This window comes from Danio rerio, chromosome 17 (genome assembly GCF_049306965.1).
Source record: "Danio rerio strain Tuebingen ecotype United States chromosome 17, GRCz12tu, whole genome shotgun sequence".
Taxonomy (NCBI): Eukaryota; Metazoa; Chordata; class Actinopteri; order Cypriniformes; family Danionidae; genus Danio; species Danio rerio.
Genome location: NC_133192.1, coordinates 57200001 through 57225484, shown reverse-complemented (window position 1 = coordinate 57225484; position 25484 = coordinate 57200001). Strand labels below are relative to the sequence as shown.

The 25484-nt window shown below is 38.0% G+C and overlaps 2 protein-coding genes across 44 annotated transcripts in view; both read left to right on the top strand.

Moving 5' to 3' along the window:
• Window positions 1-16165, top strand: part of paplna (papilin a, proteoglycan-like sulfated glycoprotein) — a 76054-nt gene extending 59889 nt beyond the window's left edge. For 24 of the 37 annotated variants that reach the window (XR_012392904.1, XR_012392907.1, XR_012392900.1 and 21 more), the window contains 8 exons: window positions 1382-1540; window positions 3174-3301; window positions 6344-6416; window positions 6549-6689; window positions 8545-8672; window positions 10368-10476; window positions 10929-11104; window positions 15793-16165. Coding sequence is in view for 16 of the 37 variants with exons in the window: in XM_073927650.1 (XP_073783751.1) it covers window positions 1382-1540; window positions 3174-3301; window positions 6344-6416; window positions 6549-6689; window positions 8545-8672; window positions 10368-10476; window positions 10929-11104; window positions 15793-15965 (1087 nt within the window). In the remaining 21 variants the exon portion in view is untranslated. Of the gene's footprint in view, window positions 1-1381; window positions 1541-3158; window positions 3302-6343; window positions 6417-6548; window positions 6690-8544; window positions 8673-10367; window positions 10477-10928; window positions 11105-15792 lie in introns of all 37 variants that reach the window. The other 13 variants (XR_012392892.1, XR_012392910.1, XR_012392890.1 and 10 more) reach the window with 3 other exon arrangements.
• A 1418-nt stretch (window positions 16166-17583) lies between these two features.
• The window catches only part of aqr (aquarius intron-binding spliceosomal factor), a 103098-nt gene continuing 95197 nt past the window's right edge, over window positions 17584-25484 (top strand). For 6 of the 7 annotated variants that reach the window (XR_012392663.1, XR_012392664.1, XR_012392665.1 and 3 more), the window contains exons 1-6: window positions 17584-17953; window positions 18968-19024; window positions 20797-20837; window positions 21220-21255; window positions 21339-21459; window positions 23048-23188. Coding sequence is in view for 4 of the 7 variants with exons in the window: in XM_073927061.1 (XP_073783162.1) it covers window positions 17870-17953; window positions 18968-19024; window positions 20797-20837; window positions 21220-21255; window positions 21339-21459; window positions 23048-23188 (480 nt within the window). In the remaining 3 variants the exon portion in view is untranslated. 7 annotated transcript variants of the gene reach the window in all.

Sequence of the window (25484 nt, the reverse complement as noted above, 5' to 3'; positions counted from 1 at the left end):
TTTGAGTGTGAGTGTTTACCGGCGACCTCTGGTGGATAGATCGCTGGTGAACATGACTGCGGTACAATTTAGTATGATTTGTTCATCACCCAATGACAGTTGGGGTTAGGGGTGGGGTTAGATGCCACGCCTCCTTTTTAAAATCATACATTTTCGTACGACTGAACTCGAATTTGTACGAATTAGCCACTAAACTGACAAAACGTAAAATACTTACGTTTCCTAATGAGATCAGGCGGGGACACCAGGCCAGGACCAAGTTTGCCTATATGTGATTAAGGTTAAGGCTTCTTGAGTTTGTCTTCACCATAGAGGAAATACTAAAGTTTTGGCCTTTTTAAACCTTTACAGGCCTCTATGGTTGGTGCATAAAGAAGGTGTCTATATATATAATAAAGTCAACCCAAGCTCATTCTGAAAACGTAGCCCAGCGGACGTTTCTGGATACCGCGTTTTACATGGCCGGAGGTATATATGGCCACATTTCGTTTTTTTAAGCGAATGCTATGGGGCGGTGTGACGCCGCTCCTCTTCAAGCTCGCCGGCTGGGCTAACAGCTCACCTCCTCCGTGCGGAGGGCTTTCCTGCTGCAACCAGTTTGTCCGGTTAGCTCGTCGTGTTACGTCGGCGGAGTGGAGGCCCAGAGGAGGAGGAGCTGGCCGCGTTCAACAACCGGGTTCGAGTCCAGGGAAGAGCGTTTCCAGAAATCACGTAAGACAAAAAACAGAATCTAAAAAATAAAGCGAATGAGTTCGCAACGGGGCGAAAATGCGGTGAAATCCAAAAACGCAGTCAAAATCGGACGAGGGCTTTTCTTTTTCTGGACGGCTTTTGTAAACCGTTGCTTGGGTTTAGGGAAGAAGGAGGGGGAGGAGGGTGGCCGGCCAGTCAATCGTTCAGTCATTCATTCAGTCAGTCAGTTAGTTGGACAGACGGTCGCTCGACAGCGGCCTCCTGCAGCTTTTTACCCAAGAACATCGCAGGCGCAAACGGATTTTTATTTTTTCGAATTTCACGGATTCGCAAAAACAAAAACTGCACAAATACGTACCTCCCGGGACATATTTCGCTGTCTCCAGAAACGTCCGCAGGGCTACATTTCCAGAATGAGCCTGGGTTGAATAAAGTTTGTTTTAATTCTCTGTGTCTAAACTTGAGTTCTCCAGCCTCTTCTTGTTGTCTCCTTTGGTCAGCATGTTGGGCTGGTGTTGTGTTTTGAGGGTCTTGCATTGGATGTCTAAAGATCAATCTTTATGCTTGCTGTTTCCATAGTCAGGCATAAAGTCACATGTTCTTTCTATATTCATTCTTTCTTTGCATGTCTGTCTCTACCCCACTCGTTGCTCCCTCTGTTCTCTATTTCTGCACTCGTTTGCTTCAGTTGGACGGCTGAAGGTGTGAGTATAGACAAGACGGATCCCTCCACGGTGGAGGGGCTGGTTGGTCAGCGGGTGGTGCTGCCCTGCAGGGTGACCCCACCACCCTCCTCCGCTGTACTTGTGGAGTGGAGGCGTGATGGTGTCCCTGTCGATCCCACTAGGTGAGTACCTGCAGAATTTCACAACCTTCAGTGTTTCTACCCCTGTATTAGTGATGTATAAGCAGATGTCAAACACTGATTGGCGTGTTTTTAAATGCTTAAAATACAGTGACATTTGTGATTTCATATTATGATTCATACCTAAAAAATTCTGGATTAGCTGCTTTATTATTTACTCTTTACTAGTTGTTTTGAAATGTGCTGTGAAGTACAGGGAATCCAAAACTACATGTAACACAAGCAAAACCAAATATGCAGCTGAACTAGAGCATGGTGTATGTATAAACTACTGTAAATAAGTGACAGAAGTTACCATCTGATCATTTTTTCCTGTATTTTAATCTTATGATATGCTGTATTAGGCCTAATATTTTGTTCATTTCCGCACTGACACCTGGAAAGAAAGATCAACATTGATCTGCCTCATGGTCTGACTGCAGTCTTGGTTCATCTGTTAATTCTCTCTATAATTTAATCCTATAATGCATAAATGTAGACAATGTTTTATTAATATATTGATTGATTGAATAGATCGAGTTTTACAAAACTTGACAAATGAAATGAGGCTATGACAAAGTCTTACCTCTGTGTTGTGTATTTGGTGACAAATGTCTTTTTGCTATATATATATATATATATACAGTTGAAGTCAGAATTATTAGCCCCCCTTTGATTATCTTTTTCTTTTTTAAATATTTCCCAAATGATGTTTAACAGAGCAAGGAAATTTTCACAGTATGTCTGATAATATTTTTTCTTCTGGAGAAAGTCTTATTTGTTTTATTTCGGCTAGAATAAAAGCAGTTTTTAATTTTTTAAACCATTTTAAGGTCAATATTATTCGCCCCTTAAGCAATATTTGTTTTGGATTGTGTCCAGAAAAAAACATTATACAATGACTTGCCTAATTACCCTAACTTTACCCTAATTACCCTAGTTAATCCTTTAAATGTCACTTTAAGCTGAATACTAGTGTCTTGAAGAATATCTAGTGAAATATTATTTACTGTCATCATGGCAAAGAGAAAATAAATCAGTGATTAGAAATGAGTTATTAAAACTATTATGATTAGAAATGTGTTGGAAAAATCTTCTTTCTAAATGTACACTAGATATCGCATACGGACAATAGCGCCGCCATATTTGTACAGTGCGCCCAGCACAAATGTCATTCAACCGCACTAGTCAAGACAGTGTTACTACTTGAAGATGCTGGACTTTAGCTATTAAATTATTAGAAATGAGTTATTAAAACTATTATAATTAGAAATGTGTTGAAAAAAATGTGCTCTCTGTTAAACAGAAACTGGGGAAATATATATATATATATATATATATATATATATATATATATATATATATATATATATATATATATGCTGAAAAGTTATGCTGATTAAAAAGTGTATGTATACAATTATGTTTGTCTTTTGACACATTATTTAATATATGTGGCTAAGAAATAGCTATTATCTTCTTTTCTTTGATGGGGCCAGTGAAAAATTTGGCAGGGCAAGTTGAAAAAATACTTAGCGTTGAACCCTGATATGTAAACGATATTTTCATATTTGACCAAACTATACCTTTAATGTGTCTTTAAGTCAGATTTGTTGATCAGTCATTCATAATCTAGGCATGAGCAGCAGTTGGACGGCTCTCTGTTGGTGGGTCCCATAACACTGCAGGACTCCGGCTGGTTTCTGTGTGTGGCCACAAGAGATGATAAAAGAGATCACCGCTACATTTACCTGTCTGTGTCAGGTTAGTGTTATGGTCTTTGCTTTCCCTGCTGAAAAATGCAGCTTAAACCAGACTAGGATAGTAGACTGGTTTTAGCTTGTTGACCAGTCTGGTTTTAGAGTGGTTTTGGCCACTTCCAGGCTGGTTTCCAGCCTGGTCTTAGCTGGTCAAGCTGGAAAGTGACCAGCTCAAACCAGCTTGACCATCCTGGTTTAAGCTGGACATAGCTGGTTTTGGCTGGGCTCCCAGCCTGGCTAGGCTGGTCAAGCTGGTTTTAGCTGTTCATCTCCCAGCCTGACCAGCTAAGACCAGGCTGGAAATGGCTGGAAACCAGCCTGGAAACCCCTCTAAAACCAGGCTGGTCGACCAGCTAAAACCAGCCAACCATCCTAGGCTGGTTTAAGCTGGATTTTTTTAGCAGGGTTGCTCTGTTTAGTTTACCTTGGTAAAGGGATAGTTTACCTAAAAAATAGTAGATAGTTTACTAAAAATAGATAGTTTACTAAAAAAGACAAATAAATCATCATTTACTCACCCTTGACTTGTTCCAGTCCAGTTTGGAGTATTTTTGTTTTGTTGAACACAAAGGTAGACATTTTGAAGAATACTAAAAACCAACTTCCATAATATGAAAAACAAATACTGTGGAGTTCAACTGTTACAGCAGGGGTGTCAAACTCAGTTCCTGGAGGGCCACAGCCCTGCATAGTTTAGTTCCCATCTTGCTTCAACCTGTAGGTTTCAAACAAGACTAAAGCACTCAATAGACAAGTTACCTGTTTGTAAACATTCAGGATGCGCACGCAGCGAGGTTTTTATCTTACCCGCTTTCTGGAACCGTTCTTTACCAGACTCGAACCCCTTCATCGCAGTCAACTCCGCTCTATGGGCTCTATTTTGACGGTCCATACGCAGAGCACAAAACGCAGGGCGCAAACGCTTTCAGGGCGTGTCAGAACGCATTTTTCCTAATTTAAGGACGGGAAAATCCGCTTTGCACCGTGGCGCATGGTCTAAAAGGGTTGAGTTTATTTTCTTAATGAGTTATAGGTGTGTTTTGAGAATAAACCAATCAGAGTCTCATCTCCCATTCCCTTTAAGAGCCAGCTGCGTCGCGTCAAGAGTGCATTTTGTCGTAAAGTAAGTTCACTTTCGCTTTTGCTCTCGTGGATAGGGAAACCTTACCGCACAGACATCAATTAGCCTATAAATAATTAATTTAATTTGTTAAGCGCAAATATTCGTTTCAAAACTATTTCTAAATTCAGTTCTAATTTCCAGCAAACGAATAAATGAACAATAATAACAAAGTGTGCTCAAAATATTGAGTTATTTCCAAATACACCTGCCATCCCCATATGGTCTAAAACCTGACAGGTGGGCAAATCTAAGCTTTTTTTAAATAAAACAAATATAAATATGGATATAATAAATAATACTGCTAATAATAATAACATTATACAAAAGCAAATTGAGTGAACTGAAAAAGCCTCCCGAGATGAAGAAAGTATGAAGGCAGTGGTTTTTAAATCTTCATGTAGGCTAGAAATTAATATGTTTTCTAATATTTTAATCATTTATATTTATATCCTGTATATATCCTTATTATATATTAGGGTTGGGCATCTAAGCTATAATGCAGATCCGATACGCATCTCGATACAAAGAATACGATCCGATATATTAGCGATACATTTGTGACATATTGCGATGCAACACGATACGATTCACACCCATATCACGATACAATGCAATAATTCAGCACTAACTAATTAGATCAAGTTTATGAGATGATGTGAAAGAGGATGCTGTGCCATTGAATGAGTTTGATTATTTATAAACCAAGCAAAACCAAGACTTTTTTACAAACTGGCTTTTCTCTCAGAGCCAGAGTGTCAGTTTACAGTAGAGGGCCATTTTAGAACATATAGCACATATTATTTAAGTATTTTCAAGATAAACAGAATGTATAAGTGCAATAAATATTAAAAATACATATATTTGCACTCTTTCAACATAAAGGTTTACCATTGCACAACAAGAATTGTGATTTAACTTTTTAACTATGAAAACAAGTTTGACAAAGATATATTTTGCCACTGATTATTCAAAACTTAAGGTGGTGAACTAGCAGTGTTATGCTGCTTTCAAACATCACTGTCACTGTAAACAACAGGCTAATAAAAATATAAATAAATAAAAATTAACAGGAGGTGTTTAAAACCTTCGTTCTCTGTGACACTAGGCTGAAAATCTTTGCAGATGAACAATGCAATAGCATTCGTTATTGGCGTAGAGCGCACAAAACTGTTGCGCATGGAAAAAACTTTCAATGCTTTTCTCACCACTTTTGGAGCTGGTAGCTACAGTTGAAGCAGAGCAGGAAGCCGGGGATGCAGGAACACTGGAAGATGCTTCCACAATAACACCGTAGCGCCGCGCCAAAACAAATCTGCTTTTTTTTAGAGCAGAACGCCTATGGGCGCACATTTGAGCGCAAATGCATTTGCTATTTAAACAGCGTAGCGCAACACCTCAAAATGACCCTTGCGCCGAGCTAAAAGTAGCAAAAGAGTATTGCGCCACGTCTTGCGCCACATTGCGCCGGGTGTATGATAGGGCCCTGAGTCTCAAATCCTCTGGCGTATGCTGCAAGTCACTGGACAAACTGGTTACAGCAGAAAAGCCGTCCATACGGAAGGTCAGCTGGCAAGCGTGAAATGGAACAGCGTCATTCCGCCCTGCAGCATTCGTTTTAAAGATTTAATGCAACCATACGTACTTCTGGCTACATAATTTGCGATCTCTAGATATGTATCGAGGGCTACGTTTTCAAAATGAGCCTACGTTGAAATTTACAGTGTAGATTTACAATGGATAAAAGTTGCTAAGTCATATGTGGAGAGCAGATTATTATAAGTGGACTGTTTCTAGACCCACCTAGCAACCTCATAGTGATAATCAGAAACCTTACGACAACCACATAGCAACACAAAAAAATCTGGAAGAAATATTAAAGCAATGAAAACGTCACTAATGTGTTTCTTTTAATCCCAAATACAGGATCTTCCCAAAACAATGCAGGAATATCAGAGGTGGATTCTTCACAGTCGTACACATCACAGTCTTCCTCCAGGTATGAGATATCAAGGGAGAGTTCACCCAAAAATTAACATTTCTGTCATCGTTTACGCTCTTGGGAAATATATGAATTTCGCAGGAGGGCTAATCATTCTGACTGCAGCTGTATATTCTCACTGTTTATTAGGTTTAACATTGACTATTCTCCGCTGGTTGAGGCTCGAGCGGGTCAGACGGCCAAGCTGCAGTGTTCAGTTCTGCCAGTGTCGGCCATACATGCGGTCACTATTCACTGGAGCAGAGCTGGACAGCCACTCAACTCACTCAGGTACATCATCTGTGTTACACCACACTCCTTATGCTCTCATTAAAGTGATTGGCTGCATCTGAAATCGCATGCTTACCTAATTTATAGTGCGTTAAAAACAGTATGCGAGCCGAGTAGTATGTCTGAATTCATAGGCTGCATCTGAAATCGCATGCTTCCCTACTATATAGTACATTAGAAACAGTATGCGAGCCGAGTAGTATGTCTGAATTCAAAGGTTGTGTCTGAAATCTCATCCTTCCCTATTATATAGTGTGTTAAAAACAGTATGCAAGCCGAGTAGTGTTCAAACTAATAGGCTGCGTCTAAAATTTCATACTTCTCTACTATACAGATGTTTTTTTTTTTTTATATTTTATTTAAAGCTTTTCACATTTTAAAGAACAAACCCCAAATCCCTCCCATGCCAGCAAATAATAATAAAGAAACATATTTGAAATGTAGATACATATGCACATGTACATCCACAACTGTACAGATACCTAATCATATTCCTCTATGAAAAATCTATACCTGCACATATCCACAAGTTCAGTCAAATATCTGCATATGTGCATGACATATAGAGCATATATACATATGAGTACAAATCAATACAGATAACAAGAGAAAGGAAAAGAAAAAAATTATAAAATAAGGAAAAGAGATAAATAAAAATATCAATAATAATAATAAATAAATAAATAAATAATAAATAAATAAATAAATAAATAAATAAATAAACAATAAATAAATAAATAATAAATAAATAAACAATAAATAAATAAATAAATAAACAATAAATAAATAAATAAATAAATAAATAAATAAATAAATAAATAAATAAATAAATAAACAATAAATAAATAAATAAATAAATAAATAAATAAATAAATAAATAAATAAATAAATAAATAAATAAATAAATAAATAAAATAAATAAAATTAAAAATAAAATTGGATAATTGAAAACCTATACATACCTAATTATAAAGAATTAGTATTTTGTTCACATTGCTATGATTCAGAATCTTCCATACCAATCAGTCTTCATTGATCAGTCGGTAGACATTCAAAAAAGGGCTTCCAAATTTTTGAAAATTTCTTTGGTTTACCTGCAATCTCATATCTAATCTTTTCCACGTGTAGTACATTACAAAACTCTGTGAGCCATGTCTCAAATTTAGGTGTACACTCTTTGTTCCACGTCAATAATATTACCTTTTTTGCCACAGTCATTCCATATTGAACTGTCTGGATTTGATCCAAGCTAAAGTTTTCAAAGGGAGGAGCCCAGCCTAATATTGCAATAAGAGGGTCAGGTGGAAAATCAATCCTTAGTACTTCAGAGAAAAAAGAGAACACCTCCGTCCAAAATTTTGATATTTTTGGGCAGAACCAAAATATGTGTGCCAGTGTACCTTCATTGGACTTGCATTTAATACAAAGAGGCGATACAGAGGGGTATATTGAGTGTATTTAGTGCTGGAATAGTGTAGTCTACCTTATATTGGATCAGCTGGAGGTTGGAGTTAATGGAACAGGACCTGATAACTTGAAGAGCATTAGTCCAGTTATCTTCTGAGATCTCTAATCCCAGGTCCTTTTCCCAAGTCATCTTTAGATTTTCTGTTGTAGGGATTCTGATATCATTAAAATATTCAACATATCTAGCGACAAGACCCTTCAAGTTAGGTTCCAATGTCATACATGAATAAAGGTATTCAGGTTCTTTATACGTTTCTACTATATAGTATGTTAAAAATAGTATGCAAACCGAGTAGTATGTCCGAATCCAGAGGCGCTTCAAAGATAGCCGCCGAGTGAAATGACTTGCCTTAAAGAGACTTTGTTTGAGTGTTGTGTCCTCATGCAGGCATTCTCAGCACTCGGACGGCACACTGGTGATCAAGCAGCTGACCGCAGATGATTCTGGACTTTATACCTGCACAGTCACAGACGCACAGAAGTTTGAGGAGCGTCAGGTCCAGCTCAGAGTTCTGGGTGTGTTTATATTTCTCCACTTAGATATCTGTGTAATATCCAACACTCAAGGGCTGCACGGATAGAGAAAGGGAATCTAGATATACAGTTGAAGTCAAAATTATTCGTCCTCTCAAATGATGTTGAACAGATTCAGGAATTTCTCTCCTATAATATTTTTTTCTTCTGGAGAAAGTCTTATTTGTTTTATTTCGGCTAGAATAAAAGCAGTTTTTAATTGTTTTAAACCCATTTTAAGCTCAATATTATTAGCCCCCTTAAGCAATATTAGTTTTGGATTGTCTCCAGAACAAACACTGTTATACAATGACTTGCCTAATTTCCCTAACTTTACCCTAATTACCCTAGTGAAGCCTTTAAATGCCACTTTAAGCTGAATACTAGTATCTTGAAGAATATCCAGTCTAATATTATGAGTTGTCATTATGGCACAGAGAAAATAAATCAGTGATTAGAAATGAGTTATTAAAAAAGTTGGTGGAAAACATATAAAGAATAGGCTAATAATTCAGGAGTGCTGTACGTATGTTTATATTTACACATTTGTAAAAATATTAAAGCACTTTAAAGTTTAAATTTAAAAAAACAAATTACTCTTATAATTTACAGTACAATACAATAAATAAAATGTATTGGCAGAAATGGAAATTCCGCCATTCTGGAGCAATAGCAAGCAGCTGCTTTGTTTTTTATTTATTCATTCAAGGGGCCATGACACCCCCACTTTTTGGTTCTGGTCCACCTGAGAATTATTTCAAGAGATGCTTGAAAGTGGGCGTGGAGCTCTGCGAGCAACGGGCAGGAGTGGGCGTGGCCAGCAGAGCAGGGGAGAAGGAGGGGAGCGAGCAGCTGTTGTCAGTCGACTCACAAAATGAGACACAAACCGTGCGAAGACACATGAGTTTATAGTTTACAAAGTGAAATGCAAAGAAATAAACAGTAATTTAATTCCCTGCTAGATTTGTCATTTGTAATTTCATTTACAGATAACCCCAATTTAGATCATTATAAAGATAATGGTGTTCATATAAACACTATAAATGAGGACTTCTCCCTCAATCCCCGGGTCTGAATGCAGACTCAGTGCAGCAGGTCTCTTGCCCTGTCTATTTTAACCTTTAGCTCTGTTGGTAATCTGGAGGATTTAGGTGAACACAGCAGCACGACGATGTGTCTAAATGTGAACGAACTCCTGATAAAAGACAGCGTCCGCCATTCTCCAATTCTCGTATTGCTCTCCCGACAAAAATGCTTCACACAAACAGCTTTGCTGTATCGGCCCTGACAGCATCACAGGGAAAAACATGCAACAAACCCGTGGATCATGGAAACAAACACATACGAGCCTTCATGAACGGCTAAATACTGTGCCGTGGGTCTGTGGATGCGGTTTCACCCAGTCATCAACGTGTCTCACAGCTTGGCACTGGCAGGTCTGCCTTCAGAATGCATGCGCAGTCATGAATAATTAAGAAGCCGGCTCTTCTCATAGGATGAGAAAACTCCACTGTGAATAATAATGAGAAACCGATGCGTCATCTTTGCACTTGCAGTTTTGCGCTACGTCACTGATTTATTTTCAACTGAATGAAATCCTGTAACAGTTCTCAGGGTCTGATATTCTGGAGAGATTAAGCCATCTTTCAATTGGATGAATTGTGCAGCCCATACTCTGCTTGTAATGTGTTTCTGCAGGGGACCTCAGGATCACTAAAGCCCCCATTGATGTGGATGTGGTGCAGGGCAGCACTGCTCAGCTGGCCTGCGTCGTGACTGGAGAAAACGTGAACGTCGGCTGGTCCAGGTCAGATCAGAGAACATTGTTCATTCATTCATTTTCCTTCAGCTTAGTCCCTTTATTCATCAGGGGTCACCACAGCGGAATGAACCACCAACTTATCCAGCATATGTTTTACACAGCGGATGCCCTTCCAGCTGCAACTCAGCACTGGGAAACACCCATACACTCTTAATCACACACATACACTACGGCCAATTTAGTTTATTCAATTCCCCTATAGCGCATGTGTTTGGACTGTGGGGGAAACCGGAGCAAACCCACAGCAACACAGGGAGAACATGCAAACTCCACACAGAACTGACAAATGGCCCCGCCGAGGCTCGAGCCTGCGACCTTCTTGCTGTGAGGCGACACAGTGTAATTAATAAGTAATTGAAGAGTAATTAATGACAGAATGTACATTTTTGATTAAATTAACCCTTTAAACATCTGATGTGCCTCATTGTTTTGGACAGGAATGGTGTACCAGTGCGGCCGGATGGACATCGTGTTCATGTGTCTGCAGACGGGACGCTCATACTCAATAATGTGCAGTCAGTGGACGAGGGCACGTACACCTGCAACGCCTACACGGGGACATTATCCGTCAGCGCAGCGGCTGAAATACGACTGGCCAAAACCCCTCAACAAGGTCTGTGAAGAGAATAATGTAATACAATAATCAAACCAGCTCCAAAACCTCTGGTTAAACATCACTTCATGAACCAGAACCTGTTACAACGGTAACTTTAACAGCATTAATAGTGTTATTATTAGATTATAATAAGCATAGGATTCCTTAAATAGTCAGATGTAGCATTTAAATGTAAGACATGATGAAAAAGAAGGAAAGTTGCGTTAATAAGTTATGCATCATGTTTATCTATTTATTTTATTTTTGCTTTAGAAAGTGAAGACAATTTGGCTTCAGCCGAAATAATTATGTGAGGTTTATTTTTAAACTGATTTCGAGAGGATCACATGCTTATGATTGCCTGAGGTTTGTCCCGCATTATCCAATTTATGATTCACCAATCAGACGATTCCTAAGCCCCTATAAACACCTTAAGTTCCATATAACAGCCATCTTCGTCTTGAAGAATCCTCTCTTCCACCCTAACTCTTCCTCCTATCCTAGATGGGTGGCCCGGTGGCCTAGAGCAGGGGTTTTCAAAGTGTGAGGCGCGCCTCCCCTGGGGGGCGCCAGAGCATGTCAGGGGAGGCGCGGGAAGAAATATAATACAATAAAAATATAATTATTAAGTTTAATTATTATATGTATTTTTTATTATATTTAAACGTTTTAATTAAATAAAGCAAAAAAAATAATAATAATACGTCAAATATAAGAAAACCTTTTTTACCCAGAAGGCCATAGCTGTGAATTCGCTTCTGTTTGGCGAGCCCGCCAATACAGGTATATGCCTGCTAATACAATGGGTCGGTTTCTGAGACCCCCGATTCAAAGCTGTAATGAAGTTCACAGCCCTTTGGCCGCCGGGAAGAAGGAGGCGGAGAACCGACGCAGTTTTAAAATGATTTATTAATGACAGTGACGGCAGCTCCGTCTAAACCAAAACAAACGGACAGCAGCTCCTCACGGAGACTGCCGTCAAACTGAAAGCAAAAGTAAAATATGTCCGGCACGGTCCTCTCTCGGCTTCCTCTGCCCTTGTTCCTCCTTTTATGATCCAGAGCTCCTTCCGTGGGATCCGAGTCAGGTGCGCACCGCAGTTCCACTTACGCGGTGGCCTCACTCCGTTCCCACGGCTCTCGGCCACGCCCCCTCGCCACAAAAGCCTTCAAGTTCAGGGCTTAAACCCAAAAGACGACGATATGATGATCAGTATTTGAGTTTAGGATTTACGTGGACAGGACCAGCTGATGAACCACGACCTTTATGTATGGTTTGTCAAAATATTTTGGCTAATGACAGCATGAGACCCGCTAAACTTCGACTGTTTTGACTGGGATGGACAGTTCTTGGATCTGTTCTATTCATATTGAACCATCATCCTAGTTTTAAAAACGTTATATTAAAATACTTGTTATTACTCTAAATAATTGCACTTTCATGCAAATGATGATAAAAGTGAGCTAACAGTCCGACATCTGTCTGTGTCTTATATATATATATATATATATATATATATATATATATATATATATATATATATATATATATATATATATATATATATATATATATATATGTGTGTGTGTGTGTGTGTGTGTGTGTGTGTGTGTGTGTGTGTGTGTGTGTGTGTTTGGGAGGAGGGGGGCGCCAATGGATAAGTTGTGTCAAAAGGGAGGCCCACTGTCTTAGACTTTGAAAAACCCTGGCCTAGAGGTTAGCACTGTTGCCTCACAGCAAGAACATCACTGTTTCTAGTCCTTACCAAGCCAGCCGACGTTTCTGTGCCGAGTTTGCACGTTCTCCCTGTGCTCACGTGGGTTTCCTCCGGGTTCCCCGGTTTCCTCCCACCGTTCAAAAACATGCAACTTAAGTTAATTGACTAATCCAAATCGGCACCATAGACATGTGTAACGGAGGCCAGCTAGTAGGTGCTGTGCAGGTAAACCTCACTCCTCTGACCTCTAAAGGTGCTCTAGCGACAGACGCTAGAGGCCATGGTCTTTAGCCTCCTTGGTAGAGCAACCGACTCCCATGCGGAAGGTCGCCGGTTCGCATGCTCCTAGCAAGTAGTTATCTCTTAAAAGCAATCACTGTCTGTTCATTAGCTACTACAGCAGGGGAGTTCTCCAGATCTACCTGAGCTCAAACTCCCCTCTCCCCTTGCAAACGGGAGGGAGCCCCTGGCTTGAGGATCTTATGAGCTCAGGGCTCTCTCCTGGGACAGCATGCCAAACACGCTTTATAATTAATAATCAGCTAAGTGTGAACTCTTGATATGGTTATGCAAACTAGGAACAAATATAACAAAAAACAAGCTAATACCTTTAGCCATCATTTAAGCATTTCATCACAGTTCAGCACAAATTCTTCTCCCAAAAGTTCTCTTATATCATGATTTCTGAGACTGAATATCAATTTCTTCCATCGCATCTGCTTATTGTATTTTATCATAACCGTCGATTTTGTATCAACACAGACTTCTTAGAAATATGTGCTTCAGCCTACATTTGTGTGAAACTGCAAATACGTACTTCAACATTCATTTGAATGTATTTTGCAGGTAAAATGAACACTAGGGGGCAGTGTGACGACAACAACTTTCATTGCGATTCACACTAATGATATTTACAAGGACATATTCACCTTATTCTTTGGCGACGCGCGGGCGCAGCCATTTGAATCTTTTTGGCTCGAGACGTCCGGTCTCATTCACTTCCATTCTTTTTTAGATAGTAAAAACGGCTCGTTGCGCTGCTTGATGTTGCAAACTGATATTTTCTTATTAAATTATTCTACTTGGTCTGTATAGTCATGCAAACATTTGTTTGTAGAGCTAGTAGTTTGACCGTTTTCTGCCGTTTATTATACCTAGTCATTTCTCCCATACTGAATCTGAAGTTCTAAAATTATTGAGAAAACAGGCGCACTTCAGATGAATGAGGGATTATTTTCATGTAGTTCTTTGTACATCACCAAATAACCATCACAAAACAACTTAACAATATGTATGATTTGTGATGAAAACGTTTGTGTCACCTTTCTATCTCCATATGGTGAACTTTTTCGGCATGGTCAGTTTCCTCGTAGCTCACTTTGTAAAGTATTGTGCTTTTGCTGCAAAGCGCTCTGGTTTGAGTCCGGTGAAACACGATTCCACAAAATAAGTACAAGCAATGTAAAATCAAGGTAAAACAATGCGGTCGTAGTGCAGTTTTCTCCTACATCTGCTTCTGAAAGCACTATTGGTTGGGCTTAGGTCAGTGTTTCGCTAGCTGATCTGTACAACAAGCTCTGCATTCTCCTGGACGTGTACAAGAATGACATGTGTCTGAAACGAACAACAAAACGTAGCCTAAGTTATGTATTTCAGATTATCAAAAAAGTAGACAGCGCCCTCTAGTGAATTGGTAATCTGAAACGTACAACAAAACGTACCCCAAGTAACATATCAGATTCACAGAAATGTAGACAGCGCCCTCTAGTGGATTTGTCATCTGAAACGTACAATAAAAAGTCCCCTTAGTAACGCATTTCAGATACTCACAAATGCAGACAGCGCCCTCTAGTGGATTTGTCATCTGGAATTCACAATAAAAAGTCCCTTAAGTAACGTATTTCAGATTCAAACAAATGTTGGCAGCACCCTCTAGTGGATTTGTCATCTGAAACGTACAACAAAACGTACCCTAAGTAGCGTATTTTAGACTTGCACAAATGTCGACAGCACCCTCTAGTTGATTTGTCATCTGAAACGTACACCAAATCGTACCCTATGTAACATATTTCAGATTCGCACAAATGTCGACAGCTCCCTCTAGTAGATTTGTCATCTGAAACGTAAAACAAAAAATCCCTTTAGTAACGTATTTCAGATTCAAACAAATGTTGGCAGCACCCTCTAGTGGATTTGTCATCTAAAATGTACAACAAACCCTACCCTATGTAACGTATTTCAGATTCACACAAATGTAGACAGCGCCCTCTAGTGGATTTGTCATCTGAAACGTACAACAAAAAGTCCCCTTAGTAATGTATTTTAGATTTGCACAAATGTCGACATCTCCCTCTAGTGGATTTGTAATCTGAAACGTACAACAAAACGTACCCTAAGTAGCGTATTTTAGACTTGCACAAATGTCGACAGCACCCTCTAGTGGATGTGTCATCTAAAATGTACAACAAAATGTGCCCTAAGTAATGTATTTCAGATCCGAACAAATGTAGACAGCACCCTCTAGTAGATTTGTCATCTGAAACGTAAAACAAAAAATCCCTTTAGTAACGTATTTCAGATTCAAACAAATGTTGGCAGCGCCCTCTAGTGGATTTGTCATCTAAAATGTACAACAAACCGTACCCTATGTAACGTATTTCAGATTCACACAAATGTAGACAGCGCCCTCTAGTGGATTTGTCATCTGAAACGTACAACAAAACGTACCCTAAGTAGCGTATTTTAGACTTGCACAAATGTCGACAGCACCCTCTAGTGGATGTGTCATCTAAAATGTACAACAAAATGTGCCCTAAGTAACGTATTTCAGATCCGAACAAATGTAGACAGCGCCTTCTAGTGGATTTGTCATCTGAAATGTGCAATGAAAGGTTCGAATCAGATTGCCTTCATAGCTCTATGACTACATGATCAGATATACTTGTAAATGTCTCTCTCTCTCTCTCTCTCTCTCTCTCTTCATTTGCAGATATAGACGGGGGTCAGTTTTCTTCATCAGACTGTGTTGATCAGCCCGAACTGGCGAACTGTAAGCTGATTGTTTACGCGCGTCTCTGCTCCAGCCCGTATTACTCCAGTTTCTGCTGCTCCAGCTGTGCCAGATACGCCACAGACAGACTCAGACGTACACACAGCAGATAGGGCGTCATGTGTGTGTCCAGCAGACGGACATTCACACACAAACATCTGCTGACCAACACTGACCTCAGATCCCAGCTCTCACTTTCACTCAAACAGCTGCATTCAATACTGTAGATCACTGTTTATTTATCTGTTTCATACAGCATCTGTGGGCATTTTGTGTGTTTTAACCAATAAATGAATGTTCTCTTTGGATAACTAACTAACTGGATGAACCTTTTTTACAGTTTGTTTGTAAGTGAAAACTGGGCTAACATCAGAACTCAACGTAAGGCTGACGTCAACAGTCAACCTAAAATCAATTAAATATCAACGTCTAATGTACATCTAATACAGCTTAAAGCTGTGTGGACATTACCTTTATGACGTCTATCAGACGTTGGATTTTTGTTGCCATACCTAACGAATAAAGATCAGTTTTTGATGTCAATATGACGTTGGTTCAAGATGTTGACTCGACGCTGGATTTTGGTCACTTTCCAACACAACCTAAAATCAACCAAATATCAACGTTTAATGATGCTACTGCTTGGCGTTGTGTTGACGCTACTAATCTGACATCTATCAGACGTTGGATGTTGTTTGCCGTATTTGGCAAATAAATGTCAGTATTTGACGTCAATATGACATTGATTTAAAATGTTGACTCGAGGTTGGATTTTGGTCACTTTCCAGGACAACCTAAAATCAACCAAATGTCAACGTGTAATGATGTTACAGCTTGATGTTGTGTGGATGTTACTAATATGACGACTATCAGATGTTGGATTTTGGTTGCCGTACCTGACGAATAAGAGTTACTCAAAATGGGATGGAAAAAGCTGGATTTGTCTGAGGTATGGATTCCCAGAAGTATTGTTAATATGGATATTTGTAAAAGCTTGATCATCACATTTTAATGTAGCATTTATAAATCCAAATGTTGATTAAAGTCTGTGTGAAATCAACGTTTACAATGTTTAGTTTGCTAGCGCGAGGAGAACAATGAAAGTACAGCAGTCTGAGCATGTCAACATTAAGATGTGAAAGTAGATCATTCATTCATTTTCATTTCAGATTAGTCCCTTTATTAACCAGGGGTCGCCACAGCAGAATGAACCGCTAACTTACCCAGCATATGTTTTACGCAGCGGATGCCCTTCCAGCTGCAACCCAGTACTGGGAGACACCCATACACACTCATTCACACACATACACTATGGGCATTTTAGTTTATTAAATTCACAGGGAATGAAGAAATGCCAACTGACCCAGCTCAGACTCGAACCAGCGACTTTCTTGCTGTGAGGCAATCATGCTACCCACTGCACCACCATGACACCCATTCATAGAAATGTTATGCAAATTAAATGATTAAATATACATTATTTTTGAGGGGTTTTAACTGATTGTGTGGTAGATTTAAAACAAACTTATACTGATGAAAACAGGCTTGGACAGAAAGAGTGGGAACGGGAACAATAATGAACAAAAGCATCTGCTGTTCTTAAATGTAATTATATCCGTATCTAACTTTAATAAATTCATATATATCAGTTGCAATGAGAAAAAAAAGTGCTCTAAATGTCAAGTTTTCAGTTTATTTTAGACTTTTATTCTGTAAGTGTCCCTAGGAAGCGGAAGTTGTCATCAGCCGCGACTTTCAGTTGCACACATGTTAGCTTGTGGCTAAAGCTACTAACGTACACATAACGTCCGTGTTGTAAACAAAGTTTATATTGATGATCGGTATTGATAAGTTTGACGTTGCAGCGGGAGTCTAATCTTGCTGGTGTCCAGAAGTGAACGCGGACTGCTGTGAATGGACTTTTCAGTCGTTAAACTGAAGTGAATGAACCAACTCGCAGGACTGTTGGATTGTATTTAATGGTCGTGTAACTTAGTTAACGTTAATTCATTTTAAGATGTCGGTCCTGCAGAAAGACTCAAGGCTGGTGAAAACCTCTGCGCCCTCAGTGTCTCAAATAAACGCGGAGTTTGTCACTCAGGTGAGATTTTATTTGGATTTTTCCTCGGCAACTGCGCAGGTGTATATAGAGGTAAAGTTGGTTTTATATTCGCACATTCGTTCATTTAGCAGTCTCTATATTGTTTACTATATTACTTTGAATATTCGATGGGAATTAGCATGCAAGTATGACTTCTAAGCAACATTAACACTATCTAATTCACTGTGAACAATGTTGTACTTTGATAGTCATTTGCTGCTAATATAGAGACTGCTAAATGAACAAATGTGCGAATATAAAACCAACTTTACCTCTGTTATATGATTTCCCTATTTACAATTGGCAAATAATACTTTTCTAAAACTATGTTATTAAAGAGAATGTGTGAATATCCCAATATAAAGCCAACTTTATCTCTATTTTTCAGAGATAGAGGTAAAGTTGGTTTTATATTTGTATATTCAGACTTTCTCCTTATAATATAATTTCAGAAAAGTAATCTTTACAAATTCTAAATTCTGTAGCTAAAGTAAACACTTCGAACCAGAAATAGTAGATCATCTGGGGACCTTTGGCATACCCTTTTCAACACTACAATTTGGGTCACTGATGTTATTGTTGAATACTATTTAGGGCGGATAGTACATAACTTAGAGGTAAAGTTGGTTTTATATTCACACATTCAGACTTTCCCTTTAATAATATAATTTCTTTAAAGTATTATTTGCAAACTCCAAACAGTGAAATCATATTAGCAGCCAATGACTATCAAAGTACAACATTGTTCACAGTCAAATAACCAGTGTTAATGTTGTTTAGAAGTCACACTTGCATGCTAATTCCGATCGAATATTCAAAGTAACATAGTAAACAATATAGACACTGCTAAATGAACGAATGTGCGAATATAAAACCAACTTTACCTCTATCGGATAGTAGGCAAATTGGGACGCAGCATTAATGATGATGATGATGATGATGATGAAGAACAAGGGAAATCTGTAACTGCACTCAATAAGCTCATCTATCTTTGTGTTTCTATTCTCCCTCAAGCTTTCAAACAAGTACTGGGCACCTCATGTCAAGAATAAATTACCGTTTGACTCTAAGGTAAGAGACGTGACAAATTTGAGCTTTAATTCTCACTTGAGCGTTGAGTTTTGCAGAATTTATAAGCCAGAGATGGTGTTTTCAAACATCAACACAATAAGTGTTATTCAGCTTTACGTTGTACTGTTAATTGTATTGTTCTTAGCAGAAAAATGAATGGGTGGCTCATTTAATGACTCTACATAAGGATCACAGATTGCCTCATTAATTGTCTTGTGAAGTCCTTATGCTGGGGTGGCAAGGTGGGTCAATGGTTAGCACAGTGGACTCACAGCAAGAAGGTGGCTGGTTTAAGTCCTGGCTTTGTCAGTTGGCGTTTTTATGTGGAGTTTGCATGTTCTCCCTGTGTTGGCGTGGGTTTTCACCGGGTTCTCCGGTTTCCCCCACAGTCCAAACACATGCGCTATAGGGTAAATGATTAACTAAACTGACCATATTGTGTTAGTGTGTGTGTGTGTGTGTTTGTGTGTGTGTGAATAAGTCTTAGGACATTTCTTGACTTAGGACATTTAATTCTGATCTTCTCTAAATCTTAGCTACTACTTTGTCTATATATATATATATATATATATATAGTTTCTATATATTATAGTTTCTATATATTATATATGAGCAATTCCAGTGTTATGGACGTGACATTTGCAGAAAAAACTCAAAACATAAAATTGCATAGAAAGTATACATTTACATTATATTAAACTTCTGTTTATATTTTCCAGAACAGGGGACCTCAGTTAAGGGACCAGAAAAATATCAATCTGTAAACATGTTTTGTACTTAAATGAGGAAAATAAACATGCGTTAGGGATGTGACAAACAAAAGTCTGCAGGTTTACAGTATACAACATACTTAGTAGCAATTCTGTGAATTAAACTGCACAACCAAAAGAAACAATGATAATCAAAAGTATAAATGATGGCTCTCAATATAACTAAAATTATTTACTTTATTTAATATTTTTTAATGATTTAAATACTATGAGGAAAAAGTGTTGTTATGGATGTGAAATTGCCATTTGTCTGACTTTGGTAAATCAAATAGAATAGTTTGAAAACATTGACAGATGCATTTTTGAGTATTTCTAAAGTACTGTAGAATACTTGCTTACACAAAAATACCCAGGAACAGTCTCCGTATTTTGGTGAAAACTTTGGTGACATTTGCACTGAATTGCTCATATATATATATATATATATATATATATATATATATATATAAAATAGAGCTGCGCAATTAATTGAAAAAAGGTGGCAATCTCGATTCGACCCCATTATTTCAAGCATAGGCCTATATCTCAAACATAATTCAACATCAGAATTATTATAAGTAGAATATAATTATTTATAGAAACCAATAGACCTACACATAATATTAATACTGTTGTTTTACCATGTGTTTGAGAAAAAACAATAATCTCATATTAAGCTTTATTTTACATCTACAGAATCGTGAGAGAATCGTGATCTTTATTTTAAACAAATAAATCGCGATTCCCATTTTAGCCAGAATCGTGCAGCTGTAATATAAAACATTAAGCTAAACACTTGCAATTGATGTACTCTGTGTGTAAATTCAGCACAGACACCAAACACATCCTTGTCTTATATAAAGAGAAGCGTCTTTAATCTCATACAGTTTCTTTACTTAATGGTGCTTAATGATTGATTGATGTTGTTTATGTCCAAAAGTGCTTGTTTTATGGTAGTGAATGATCAACTTCTACGTAAAACCTGGATTTATAATGAATCTGGCAAACATTTTCTATTTTCAGATCATTGAAGAGGTTTACCAGAATGAGATCCTCAAATCAAAGTAAGACCAATCATGCTGGCTTCTTGTAAAAGTTCGTAGCTAGTGTATTTATTGTTTGTTGTGCTACTTTTGTTGTTATTGTTGTGTTAAGTCCACCTGTCTTGTGTTTGTGCTTTCAAAAAAGGTTGTTCACTGTTTGTTTAAAATGAGCTGAAACAACACAATTCTTTAGGGGTGTTTTTGTGAAAACTCAATTGTTTTATGTTCAATCAACATAAATGAATGTCAAATTTAATAAGTTAACTTAATTCCTTTATGCCGTCCCAACACAAATCAACTGTGTGAATCCCAGTGTACTCAGAATTGTGGAAGTTGTTAAATGCGCAGTTTCAAATGAACATTTTCGACCGATTTGTTTGACTTTGACTTTGCTTCTCTTCAGATTTTCCATCAGAAAAATTATGCTTCTGGAGTTTAGGTTAGTGATGTACACACACGTTTTGACATACATTTAGTGTGTGTGTGTGTTGTCTGTTGATGTTCTTGTTGTATATTTCGCAGTCAATATCTGGAGAACTTCCTGTGGCCGAACTACACGCCTGAAGCCTCCACTAACAGCTACATGATGTCCATCTGCTGCATCGTCAATGAGAAGTTTCGGGAAAACGTCCCCGCTTGGGAGGTTTGTGTGGAGAAGTTAATGACTGGATAGATTTGACATGAAGCACATTGAAGACAATGATAGAAATGGCATTTTTGAGTATGAACAATGAGCTTCACTAGTGATGCACTTCATTTTCTGCAACTGAAAACCAATTGCACACACGTGCACATAAATACACTCACCGGTCACTTTATTAGGTACACCTTACTAGTACCAGGTTGGACCCATTTGGGCTTCAGAACTGCCTTAATCCTTAATGGCAAAGATTAAACAGGGTTCTGGAAGTATTCCTCAGAGATTTTGCTCCATGTTGACATGATAGCATCACGCTGTTGCTGCAGATTTGTCGGCTGCACATCTATGATGCCAATCTCCCGTTCCACCACATCCCAAAGGTGCTCTATTGGATTGAGATCTGGGCACTGTGGAGGCCATTTGAGGTACAGTGAACTCATTGTCATGTTTAAGAAACCAGTCTGAGGTGATTCATGCTTTATGACATGGTGTGTTATCCTGCTGGAAGTAGCCATCAGAAGATGGGTACACGGTGGTCCTAAAGGGATGGACATGGTCAGCAGCAATACTCAGGTAGGCTGTGGTGTTGACATGATGCTCAATTGGTACTAATGGACCCAAAGTGTGCCAAGAAAATCTCCCCCACACCATTACACCACCACCACCAGCCTGAACTGCTGATACTAGGCAGGATGGATCCATGCTTTCATGCTGTTAAGGCCAAATTCTGACCCGACCATCCGAATGTGGCAGCAGAAATGGAGACTCATCAGAGCAGGCAACGTTTCTCCAATCTTCTATTGTCCAGTTTTGGTGAGTCTGTGTGAATTGTAGCCTCAGTTTCCTGTTCTTAGCTGACAGGAGCGGCACCCGGTGTGCTCTTCTGCTGCTGTAGCCCATCCGCCTCAAGGTTGGACGTGTTGTGTGTTCAGAGATGCTCTTCTGCAGAGCTCGGTTGTAACGAGTGCTTATTTGAGCTACTCTTGCCTTTCTATCAGCTGGAACCAGTCTGGCCATTCTCCTCTGACCTCTGGCCTCATCAACAAGGCATTTGCGCCCACAGAACTGCTGCTCACTGGATATTTCCTCTTTTGCAGACCATTCTCTGTAAACTCTGAAGATGGTTGTGCGTGAAAATCCCAGTAGATCAGCAGTTTCTGAAATACTCAGACCAGCCCGTCTTGCACCAACAACCATGCCACGTTCAAAGTCCCTTAAATCCCCTTTCTTCCCTATTTTGATGCTCGGTTTGAACCGCAGCAGATCGTCTTGACCATGTCTAAATGCGTTGAGTTGCTGCCATGTGATTGGCTGATTAGGAATTTGTGTTAACAAACAGTTGGACAGGTGTACCTAATAAAGTGGCCGGTGCGTGTATGCTCTATAATGTTAAACATTCCTTAACATTTTAAAAACCCTATTTAGTCTTTGCCATAATGACAGTACATAATATTTCACTAGTTATATTACAATTATACTAGTATTCAGCATAGTTTAATTTAAAGCTTTAATTAGGTTAACTCAGCAAATTAGAGTAATCAGGCAAGTCACTGTGTGTGTGCGGTGAAACGGTGTGTTTTTGTCTCTTCAGGTGTTTAAGAAAGCGCCCACACACTTCCCTCACTTCTTCCAGCGGGTGATGGAGTTGTGTTTGTCCGGCGAACAGTTCGGCCTCTCTCTGAAGGAGCAAACGGTGCTTCTGCTCTTCCTGGACCACTGCTTCAACAGCCTGGTCAGTGCACACGCTTAATTGTACAGGCTAATTCATGCTAACAACAAGCTAATTCACACTGGAATCATGTAAACAACATGCCAAACCATGCTAGTTCATACTAGAAAGATGCTAACAACATGTTAATTCATACTGGAATTATGTTAATGCATACAAGAAATATGCTAGCAACATGCTAATTCATACTAGAAATTTTAACAACATTTTAATTTAATAATACGTTAATAATATTACATTAATACCTACTAGAAATATGCTAGCAACATGCTAATTCATACTAGAATTGTTGATGCATACTAGAAACATGCTAGCAACATGCTAATTCATACTAGAAATGTTAACATGTTAATTCATTCTCGAATTATGTTAATGCATACTAAACACATGCTAGCAACATGTAAGTTCATACTAGATTTATGTTAATGCATACTAGAAACATGCTAGCAACATGCTAATTTATATTTGAGAGATACTAACATCTCAATTTAATACTATAATTATGTTAATGCATGCTGGAAACATGCTAGCAACATGCTAATTCATACTAGAAAGATGCTAAAAACATGTCAGTTCATACTGAAATCATGCTAATGCATACTAGAATCATGTTAATGTATACTAGACCGATGTTAGCATGCTAATTTATACTAGAAATATGCTAACTAATGCTTAAAACATGCTAATAAACCACCATAAAGTTTGCCTTCAAACTTAAATATCTAGTTTTACTTAATGTTTTGTTAATGCATACTAGAAACATGCTAGCAACATGCTAATTCATACTAGAAATGTTAACAACATGTTAATTCATTCTCGAATTATGTTAATGCATACTAAACACATGCTAGCAACATGTAAGTTCATACTAGATTTATGTTAATGCATACTAGAAACAGGCTAGCAACATGCTAATTTATACTAGAGAGATACCAACATGTTAATTTAATACTATAATTATGTTAATGCATGCTGGAAACATGCTAGCAACATGCTAATTCATACTAGAAAGATGCTAAAAACATGTCAGTTCATACTGAAATCATGCTAATGCATACTAGAATCATGTTCATGTATACTAGACAGATGTTAGCATGCTAATTTATACTAGAAATATGCTAACTAATGCTTAAAACATGCTAATAAACCACCATAAAGTTTGCCTTCAGACTTAAATATCTAGTTTTACTTAATGTTTTGTTAATGCATACTAGAAACATGCTAGCAACATGCTAATTCATACTAGAAATGTTAACAACATGTTAATTCATTCTCGAATTATGTTAATGCATACTAAACACATGCTAGCAACATGTAAGTTTATACTAGATTTATGTTAATGCATACTAGAAACATGCTAGCAACATGCTAATTTATACTAGAGAGATACCAACATCTTAATTTAATACTATAATTATGTTAATGCATGCTGGAAACATGCTAGCAACATGCTAATTCATACTAGAAAGATGCTAAAAACATGTCAGTTCATACTGAAATCATGCTAATGCAAACTAGAATCATGTTAATGTATACTAGACCGATGTTAGCATGCTAATTTATACTAGAAATATGCTAACTAATGCTTAAAACATGCTAATAAACCACCATAAAGTTTGCCTTCAAACTTAAATATCTAGTTTTACTTAATGTTTTGTTAATGCATACTAGAAACATGCTAGCAACATGCTAATTCATACTAGAAATGTTAACAACATGTTAATTCATTCTCGAATTATGTTAATGCATACTAAACACATGCTAGCAACATGTAAGTTTATACTAGATTTATGTTAATGCATACTAGAAACATGCTAGCAACATGCTAATTTATACTAGAGAGATACCAACATCTTAATTTAATACTATAATTATGTTAATGCATGCTGGAAACATGCTAGCAACATGCTAATTCATACTAGAAAGATGCTAAAAACATGTCAGTTCATACTGAAATCATGCTAATGCAAACTAGAATCATGTTAATGTATACTAGACCGATGTTAGCATGCTAATTTATACTAGAAATATGCTAACTAATGCTTAAAACATGCTAATAAACCACCATAAAGTTTGCCTTCAAACTTAAATATCTAGTTTTACTTAATGTTTTGTTAATGCATACTAGAAACATGCTAGCAACATGCTAATTCATACTAGAAATGTTAACAACATGTTAATTCATTCTCGAATTATGTTAATGCATACTAAACACATGCTAGCAACATGTAAGTTCATACTAGATTTATGTTAATGCATACTAGAAACATGCTAGCAACATGCTAATTTATACTAGAGA